The sequence below is a fragment of the Humulus lupulus genome, chromosome 7 (genome assembly GCF_963169125.1).
Source record: "Humulus lupulus chromosome 7, drHumLupu1.1, whole genome shotgun sequence".
Taxonomy (NCBI): Eukaryota; Viridiplantae; Streptophyta; class Magnoliopsida; order Rosales; family Cannabaceae; genus Humulus; species Humulus lupulus.
This window is the reverse complement of record NC_084799.1, coordinates 142,217,403-142,227,654: the sequence shown is the minus strand read 5'-3', so window position 1 is coordinate 142,227,654 and position 10,252 is coordinate 142,217,403. Positions and strand designations below refer to the sequence as shown.

The 10,252-nt window shown below is 36.6% G+C and overlaps 1 protein-coding gene across 3 annotated transcripts; it reads right to left on the bottom strand.

Moving 5' to 3' along the window:
* Positions 1-2,477: 2,477 nt before the first annotated feature.
* Positions 2,478-9,922, bottom strand: LOC133788674 (uncharacterized). 3 transcript variants are annotated; one of them, XM_062226222.1, is made up of 8 exons: positions 9,552-9,922; positions 4,995-5,319; positions 4,478-4,906; positions 3,838-4,392; positions 3,489-3,749; positions 3,096-3,406; positions 2,899-3,000; positions 2,478-2,802 (listed from the first exon to the last, which is right to left on the bottom strand). In XM_062226222.1, exons 1-4 carry the CDS (start codon positions 9,638-9,640, stop codon positions 4,222-4,224), a joined length of 1,014 nt encoding a protein of 337 aa, XP_062082206.1. In that variant the 5' UTR covers positions 9,641-9,922; the 3' UTR covers positions 2,478-2,802; positions 2,899-3,000; positions 3,096-3,406; positions 3,489-3,749; positions 3,838-4,221. The 3 variants fall into 3 exon arrangements, with proteins under 3 accessions (XP_062082206.1, XP_062082205.1, XP_062082207.1); XM_062226221.1 differs by having other exon boundaries at positions 3,503-3,749; XM_062226223.1 differs by lacking the exon at positions 9,552-9,922 and adding an exon at positions 5,404-9,513 and having other exon boundaries at positions 3,503-3,749.
* Between the last annotated feature and the right edge of the window lie 330 nt (positions 9,923-10,252).

Sequence of the window (10,252 nt, the reverse complement as noted above, 5' to 3'; positions counted from 1 at the left end):
TGCTTGCGAGAGTCAACATGCCTAAAGAACTCATCAAGAGGTACATATACGAGGTACCTTAGGGTAAATCTTGTGCCATAAAGTCTAGAGCCCTATATTGTAAATCTAAGCTCAAGAACTCTACATACTTCTCGAGGACCAAATACCCAAGAAATAAAGCTAAGTTCTCGAGGACTGAAAGAAGGGCTCACAAGTCCCGACTTCTCTAAAACTTGAGCATTAAAGCCCCAAGTTGTATAAAAATTGGGTCCACAAGTCCTGAGTATCCTAAAACATGGTCCCAAAAACAAATTTGATAAAAACAAAGGTTAAACTTAGTTGATTTTTTCATGATACCAAATTATGTAAGCAAATTGATAAAACCTTTTATATTTTCTGTCCAATTTTCATTATTACTAAACTTTGTATGGAAGCGTAAGAAAGTAAAGGAAAAGAAGGAAAATTAAGTAGAGCATAAAAGTCATTCAAAAAGAGATTTATGAACAACATTGCTCGGGGGCTTGAGCATTTAAATTGTTTGTGCCAAAAAATTATGGCTCGCTGACCTACTGTACCAAAAGAAAATAAAAATAACAAGAGGCCGATCTAGTCCTGTCTTGGAGAACCTCCTCAAAGAGATCTACAATGGGGTTGGCTTCAGGATGCTAGTCAGCAGCGGCCATAGTAGTGGTATTCCTCGAAAAGTGCCCGGGTGGCATCTGTCGCTAGTAAACCTCAAATCTATATCATGGTTAGGTAACCATGTTAGCTAAGAGGAATTCTAATCAATATAATCTATCTCCTTCTTGAGAGATCCAACCTCAAAGACCAAGGTTATGTTACAGTCCTCCGCAGCTCGGTGTGCCTTCTGAATAATATCATTCTCATTCATAGCTCGAGATGTTGCTTCCTTAGTTGCTCTGGCCTCCTTCTTAGCTAGCCTAACATCCTCCCGGATCTCCTCTTGGGCTTTGACAGCCTCCTTCTGAGCCTTGTCAGTTTCATCTTTAGCCACATTGGCTTCCTACTTGGCTACCTTAATCTCCTACTTGGCCGCCTTGGCTTTCTCCTCCTCTATGGTGGAATTCTCCCCAAGCTCCCAAGAATAGATCTTCTCCTCCTTGAGAACTGCCGTAGCTTAATCACCTCCTTGGTAGGTGCATTGGCCTTCGACTTCAGCTTGGAAAATTTGTCCCAAGCATTGGCACATTATGGACAAGTGAAACAATGGAAAAATTAGTAAAAAATACAAAATGGTGACATAACTCAAACAATGGAGGAGGATGGTTACCTTGATGGTGGTCTGCTAGCATGAACAGATGAGAAAGGCCTCATTATCATCCCCTAGCTGGGCATAGCATCGGGCAATCAGCTCACACATCGTGGAGCTAATCTCCTAGAGGAGATCCATGGCTAATGGAGCAACAAAAGTGTTAAGCTTTTCGGCAAACAGGCTCTCTAGCTACGCCCGACCGATTAGAGGCTTTTGTGGATTCTACTTTGGAGGCATTAGCTTTTGAATGTAATCTCCCATTGCGTGGAGTGAGAGATTACCTTTTTCCAGGCATTAGAGATCCATCATGGCGTTGCACTTCTCCAGCAGCTCTCCCTCATTGTGCTTGGGATATACTAGTAGGCCGAGAAGTTCTTGAACCTCTGGGGCTTCCAAGAATTTTGGGGCCTCAGCTGCCCTTGGGGATTCAACAGATCTACGAGGTGACTTCTCCAAGGAAACCTAAAAAATGGGGGTGCCTGTCACCTCCCGAGACTCCTCAATGAAACTCAACGCCACCTGATGCCACTTAGGGGGAGGAGAAGGGTCCACCCCCTCACGAGCTCTCTTGGTTCCTCCAACCTCGAATCCAGCAGCTTCCATAACAAGATGGTCAACAACATGGGCAAGATCTCACAACCTTACACTACTACAAAAATGGGCTTTCCCGACAGTTTTTAACTGTCGCTATTGAGCAACGACGACAGTCGAATAACTATCGTATTTGCCTATGCCGGCATAGGGTAGCTACACCGACAGTTATTAGGTGTCGTCGTTGCTGGCTACGCCAACAGTTATTAGGTGTCGTTGTTGCTGGCTACGCCGACAGTTATTAGGTGTCGCCGTTGCTGGCTATGCCGACAGTTGTTAGGTGTCACCGTTGCTGGCTACGCCGACAGTTATTAGGTGTCGCCGTTGCTGGCTACACCGACAGTTATTAGGTGTCGTCGTTGCTGGCTATGCCGACAGTTATTAGGTGTCGCTATTGCTGGCAACGCCAACAGTTAATAGGTGTCGCCGTTGCTGGCTACGCCGACAGTTAATAGGTGTCGCCGTTGCTGGAAACGGCGACAATTATTATGTGTTGGGATTGGTTTTCTATGGTGATAGTTTTTAACTATCGCAAAGTTTCCACACCAAAGGACATTGCAAATATGTTGTCAATGCCCCTTGGTTTCAAAATCAACGTAGCAATTGCAGTAAAAGAATGCACATCAAAGATTAAATTAAATTAACATTAGTAACATTAACTTTACATTTGATTAGTTATAACACTTTCTAAGTAAGTTTGTCATAAAATGAATATTTAGCGCAATATACACCTCAAAAAGCTAAATTAACTACATATAATTTGTTAGATTGATTATGTATTTGATTAGTTCTAACAATTTCTAATAAAAGAAATAAAAAGTTCAAAAAATGATTAAATCCCCTCACATAGGTACTATGCAAGCATGCCATCATTTAGCGAGTTGCAGTAGAATATATTTTGCCCACTCTTCTTGAACTTCATTAAGTTCTGCGTCAGTATATGGTAAATCTGAATTGAACTGCAAATAATTTAAATTATAAGTTACATGTCAAATATATATGAAATTAAAATATAACTTTATTAAAGTTAAAAGGTAAACACATTTAATTATTACATTATTCGATAGATATGCTCTGGTTCTTCGTTGTGAAATGAGATCCCTAGCATACTTCATGCAGTAGATACCGCACTCTGTGGTTTTTGGTTGTTGTCGGCACTGTTAACATAGACAAATGTAAAAATATATTACATATACTTGTTAGTATACTTATAATTTAAATCTTATGTTTTATAAAAGACATGGATATATACCTCAAATACAATATCATTGGAGTTTGCCCAATCTTGTCCATATTGTAAAATTGCGTCACATCATCCTTGAAAAGCATAGCAATCGTGTTGTATCCAAAAACATGCGATGGGATATTAATGTTGTTGTGGTAGTCATTATCCCATGGTGATACAAACTTCAATAAAGAGGTCAAATTGCTTGACATAGATGCCGAATCATTGTGAGAGATTGACACTACCTCCTATGTCAATGGCTCTACACGCGGAAGCTTTGGGGGCTGTGGATGTTGAGTGGAAGGTATCATTGCCTCAATATCTTCTTGCTTTCTCTTCTGCTTATGACCCAAGGAAAAGTTAAAATAAAATAAATTTCAAAATAAAAGAAGTTAGGCGATAAAAACTTATAGACATTACTTGTCCCTGCTCACTTTCATCGATAATAAGATGTTTATGCCATGCTACTGGTACCCCAACTGCTTGACCTACCAAAGTGATCCCTACATTCAAATTAGGAAATTGTAGCCTAGCCATCTCATCGTGGGCTACCTCAACGACTACACGAGCAACTTCTTTAGGCATCTTTTTTCCATGGATATCTGTACTATCAGTCTTAAGGATGTATCCCGATGCAACTATGTTGTCTCTCGTTTTGATAGCAAGCTTGCATTTAATATGCTGCGTTAGAAAGAAATAATTAATATAGTACAATAGTGAAATTATTAAGCATTAACATTTGCTAAGTTGATTATGGTAATAAGAATACCTCATGCATAGTTGGTGGAACTTGTGGTTCTAGTGGAGTAATCATTGGTTGAACATGTGGTGGTGGTGGTGCTAGTATTGGTGGAACAAGCACTTGTTGAACATGTGGTGCTAGTGGTGGTGGTGGTGGTGCTAGTACTGGTGGAACAACCTCTTGTTCAACATATGGTGCTAGTGGTGGTGGTGGTGGTGATACATTAGAGGCTGCTCTGCCCACACAAGAACCAGATGCATGCGATGACTCATCGATATTGCTATGTGTCGATCTAAATTGCTCCATCAATTGATTTAATTTCTCCTCAGTTCGACGGTTCCTCTCATCAGATTGTCAAAGTTGCTCTTCCAGCCTATTAATGCGGCTATCTTCTGAAGTAGATACTTTGAGCTAACTTTTTCTCTTAGGCTTTGGTGTCTTAAAAAATTGTGTAGGGGTGACACCTTTAGGCATCCCCCTAACACGTCCAGAATGCTCAGGGGTGCCCAAAGCCAATGTTAGGACATCTTTGGATCCTTCCACCACCAAAGTTCCTTTTGCTACCTTTTGTTTGTAGTCAACCTATATACAAAATCAAATTAGTTAATAATTAATACGAACTTCCATTTAAAAATGTTAATTAGTAAAGAAGTAAAATTATACTCACAATCTTCTCCTTAATTGATGCTACATCCTCAGTTGACTCTCCTTTTTTATCCTTTCTTATCCTTAACCACATATCAGCTCTATCAAAATCTGTTAGTTCGTGGCCTAATTCTGCTTCAAGTTGTTGCTCTATCTGTTTGTAACCACCCCGTCCTGTGCGGTGATTGTATTTGTTCTGTGCCCGTGCACCTTGTTTCTCTTTTCTTAGCTCAGCCCACTGAGGAGATAATCTCTTAGCAACGAATCCTTCCCAATCATCTTGTTTGATCCAGTTACTCCATGCATCTGGTGGATGGGCAAGGAGTTCAGGAGCTTTTTCTTTGTACTTTTCAACTTTATTTTTTGTTAGCCAACTCTTCCAATCTCTCCATCGGTCCCCGACTTCACTCAAAACTTTAGCTTTAGATGTGGCCTGTACATCGAATGACTCCTACATAAATAAATAATAATAATTAATCAATTAATAAACAACTATATATGTTCATTCATATACAAGTTAATAAAATTTAAAAACTTACATTAATTTCCTTCCAAATTAGCTCTTTAGTTTCATTTGGGACCAACCTCCAATCATCGATATTCAAAGGAATGTGACAACGTGCAAACACTCCAATACGACTTGCCATCTTTGTTGCCCCTTTTCCAATTGATATCCCCAATTGATTATACTCTACCACTAATTTTCGACCCTCACTTCTAGCCTTTATGACGTCAGCACAAACTGTTTTTCCCCTATATATCTTCGAAATTTTAACTTCTTGTGGGATTTCACCCATCTCATCATTGTCATCGCCAAATGGGTCAACATCATCATCAGATAAAGGGGGATCCATACTTGTGTACCTACATTTGAAGAATAATAAAAGTTAGCTCACAAAGTATTGCATTGGTTTCCCACCAAAGGTTGATAAAAAAAATGCAAAGTACCTTGTTCTAAGAGTGTTTTCATGTAAAAACCACTTAATTTGTCAAGTAACACTTAATTTTCAAACCATAAACCTTCACCATCCTCACGTAAACCAATGTTTGCATCCTCAATGGTGACATCAGGAAGTGGTGCGTCAAGCACAAAAGTTTCTTGTTCGAGTAAAACTTCGCTGTTGTGAGATTCTTTTAGGTGATAGTCTTTTGGTTGGCTTGTTAACACAACTGACCAATGAGAATCTAAAGGATCAGTGACATAGAAAACTTGCTTGGCTTGGGACGCCATTATAAATTGGTCAGATTTGTGCCCCATTCGATTCAAGTCAACCAATGTAAATCTGAGGTTCTCTTGTTTAACCCCGCTATCACTCTTCACCCAATCACATAAAAAAAGAGGAATTCGAACATTTATATAATCTAAATCCCAAATTTCTTTGATAACTCCATAGAATGTCATATCACATTCTATGGGATTTTTATCTTTGGAACTAGATACTTGAAAAGTTTTGGCAACAATGCTAACACCATAATTTTGTGTCTTTCTACTATTATCACGATCCATTGTGTTAAATTTATTACCATTTATATAATAAGATTGATATTTAATCACATTAAATGTAGGGCCTCGTGATATCCATTTTAATGATTTTGACACTGTATTAGGTGTTTTACGTAATTCAATTAGGACCTACAAACAAAAATTAAGAACAAATCAGATATATAAAATATAAAAATATCGTCCTAACTTAAAACTAGGCCCACGAATCACAAAACAATAATTTTTTACCTGATTTTCTAACCATGTGCTAAAATTTCGATAATGTTCATCTTGTAGCCATTTTTTATTCTTCGACTTAGTTGGATAGGAACTTTTGATCCAATTGAAATGCTCCCTTGAAAATAGAGCGATCCAAACTTCATTATTGTTTTCAAAGTTAATTACTTATATCTTTAAATTGTTCAAAAGAATTAGAATTAAAAGTACCTTACTCGATGTAAGGTTGAACGTCGTTAATATTTTGTAAGACTAAGCGATGAGCTTCATCTCGATCAACTTGATTTATTTCTGAAACTACACCACCTCTTCCACCTTTACTAATTTCAATCTGAATTCGAGATGGATATGCCCCAACACTTGAAACACCTGACAAGTAATCTGAACAAAACTCCATTGCTTCTTCAACGATATAAGACTCAACAATGCAACCCTCAGGCCTGCTTCTATTTCTAACATAACCTTTTAAAATCTTCATATATCTTTCAAAAGGGTACATCCATCTTAAATACACTGGTCCACACAATCTCACTTCTCTCACCAAATGAACTGTTAGGTGAACCATAATATCAAAAAAAGACGGTGGAAAGAATTGCTCCAACAAGCACAAAGTGTATATGATTTCTGATTCAAGTTTGTCCAACTTAGAAACATCTACCACTTTACAACAAAGAGATTTAAAAAACAAGCAAAATCTTGTGATGGCATTCCGAACCTTTTTGGGTAAAACAGAACGAATAGCAATTGGTAGAATATGTTGTAAAAGTGTATGATGATCGTGAGATTTCAACCCAACTAAATTCAAGTTTTTCATATCTACCAATGTCGAAATATTGGAGGAATAACCTTCTGGAACTTTCACATTGGCCAAACAATGACAAATTCCTCATTTCTCTTCTTTATTCAAGGTATAACAAGCTGGTGGTAAATATGTTAGTTTCTCACCAACCTTTGGTGCTAAATTTGTACGCACACCCATATCTTTTAAATCTAGTCGAGCATTAATTCCATCCTTACTCCGTCCAGGAATATTCAACAATGTACTAATAAGGCTATCAGACACATTTTTCTCAATATGCATGGCATCCAAGTTATGACGTAGGACCAAATGCTCCCAGTATTCAAGGTCAAAGAATATAGACTTCTTCTTCCAACAAACCTTAGGATCAATTTGAACCTCCTCACCATTTTCACGTCCTCTCTTTCTTTTCATGCTCTGTTTGTGCTTTCCTAGTTTGAATTGGACTTTATTCAACTTTTCAACCAATTGTCTTCCAAATAATGGTTGTGGAGCCATTGCAAACTATTGTGAACCATTGAATGGTTTTTCCCATGTTCGGAAGACATGATCGCAGGGTAAGAACTTTCTGTGTCCCATGTAACAAATCTTTCTAGAGTGCTTCAAATATTGAGAACATGTGTTCTCTTCACAGATAGGACATGCCTTGTACCCTTTCACACTAAACTCGGATAGATTGCCTAACGCAGGAAAATCATTAATGGTCCATAACAACAAAGCTCTAAGTTTGAACTCTTCCTTCCTATATGCATCATAAGCATCAACACCTTCATACCATAGAGTGCTTAAATCATCAATAAGCGGAGCTAGATATACATCAATATCATTTCCGGGTTGTTTAGGACCTGATATCAACAATGTCAACATAGTAAACTTCCTCTTCATACACAACCATAGTGGTAGATTGTAAATGGAAAGCATAACAGGCCAACAACTATATTTACTACTTAGGGAAGTATGTGGATTAATTCCATCAGCAGAAAGGCCTAAATGAATACTTCTAGGTTCGTTACCAAACTCAGGCCATTTCCAATCGACTCTCTTCCACGCAGGTGAGTCAGCTGGATGTCTAAGTTTACCATCCTGTATTCTATCATTGGCATGCCATGTTAAGTTTTTAGCATGATCAGCATTTCGATAAAGTCGAATCTAACGAGGTACAGGCGATAAGTACCATAAAACTTTTGCAGGAACTCCTACCCTAACCTCACCAGAATTCTTTTTCTTCTGCCATCTTAACTCACCACAAGTGGGACATGCATTTGCATCAACCAATCTTTTTCGATATAGGACGCAATCGTTAGGACAAGCATGAATTTTTTCGTATTGCATGCCTAACGAACGCAATGTCTTCTTTGCCTCATAAAACGACAATGGCATTTCATTATTTTTGGGTAATAACTCTCCTAGAAAGGAAAGTATATCCGTAAAGCTCTTATCACTCAACCCATGTTTGATTTTTATATTATACAACCTAAGAAGTGTTGACAGTTTGGTGAACTTATTACAACCAGGGTAAATGGGTTTCTCAGCATCCTCTAACATGGATTGAAATTTCACTGGATCAAAATCTGATTCAAATTGTGCGTCACCTATCATTTCTGCAATGTCATCTCTCTCATCATCATTCACATAATCACAATTATTCTTCTTAGATGGAGATTCTCTACTAAATGTGATTTTTTCTCCATGCATAAACCACATCTTATAACTTTTATCTATTCCATACTTAAATAAGTAACCCTTTATCTCAGTAATTTTCATTCTTTGAATATTACCACACTTAATACAAGGGCAACAAATGTTATTAGTATCTTTAGCATTTCTTGCGCAAAACTCTAAGAAATGCTCAACTCCATCCCTATATTTCACTGATAATCTATCTACTGACATCCATTCTTTATCGATTGCCATTATTTTGTCTAAAAATGTACACACAAAAAAATCTATTTTCAGAACTATGTTTAATCCTAAAAAAAAAGTGTACAGAGAATCTGTAATAGATATAAATATTCAAGAAAAACAAAAGTTTAATTTTTTGTGTAAAAATTAAAAAATATATATTTAAGGACTAAAGAGTAAGTAAATCAGTTTGAAGATTCATTGCAGAGGTTTGAAAGCTTGAAGTAGTCAAAATATATGACTACTTGAGCTTTGAATATAAATGAATTTGAAATGTTAATCTTTCATAATCTAAATCATTCATACAATTTTTTATGATTTAAAACGGACAACACTTCCCCTATATTTGTAACCTAACCATCTGTAAATATCAATACAAATAATTCGATCAATTCAAACAACAAACAATTTTTCTTCCTTATATCTCCCCCAGCACGCAATTATATAGATATCACAGAACCTACTTCACTAAGACATGCAAGTTCTCAATCTTCCATTATCACCGCAGCACACAATTATAATCCCAGAACATACTTCACTATGGATGAATATTTAAGATATTCAAACTCCTCTAACATACACTTGTATAATTTTAAAAAGAATAAAAGAATATACCTCTCAATATGTTTAAACAATTAGAATCCAAATTAATAAGTTTTAACAATTAAAACATACCTGAGATGATCTACTTGAACTTTAGATTGCTTTTTGAAGCAAAAATCTGAGATCAAGAGTTTTATCCCGAAGAGCCTTTTTAAAAACATGAAATAAAATAAATAACAGAGTAATAAGTTTATGTTTAAATTCCTGTCAACATTAACTTTCTAGAATAATAATACTAAGCTACCAAGCTAAGTGAGATGATATATTTATATAATAGCTACCAAGCTAAGTGAGATGATGATATATTTATATAATAGCTACAAAACAATAATAATAATCAGAATATATATATGTATATATATACATTTAAGAGCCATTAATTACAATCCGAATAGAACACGTTACAATCAGTTAAATATCAACTGGTCATTCATTAGCTTTAGTGTAAGTGTTAGTTGAGTGTTAGGTAGGGTACTTTAATTAATTACTATATTAAAGAAAAAAAAAATTGAAAGAGGGTAATAAATAGTTGGGTTTCTTAAGCTTAAAATATATCAAAAGTTACTATAAAATAATCAAAACCCAATACCGTTTCACCCTCTCTCTCTCTCTCTCTCTCTCTCTCTTGTCTTCATCATCTACGGCCAACCATGGCCACCATAGATGAGCTCAGTGAATCAACTATTATATATGAGCTCACGCAATGTATGAGGATATTACTCTAATTCAGTCTTCTCTCTCTTTCTTTATTTATTTATGGTACCAGAGCCACA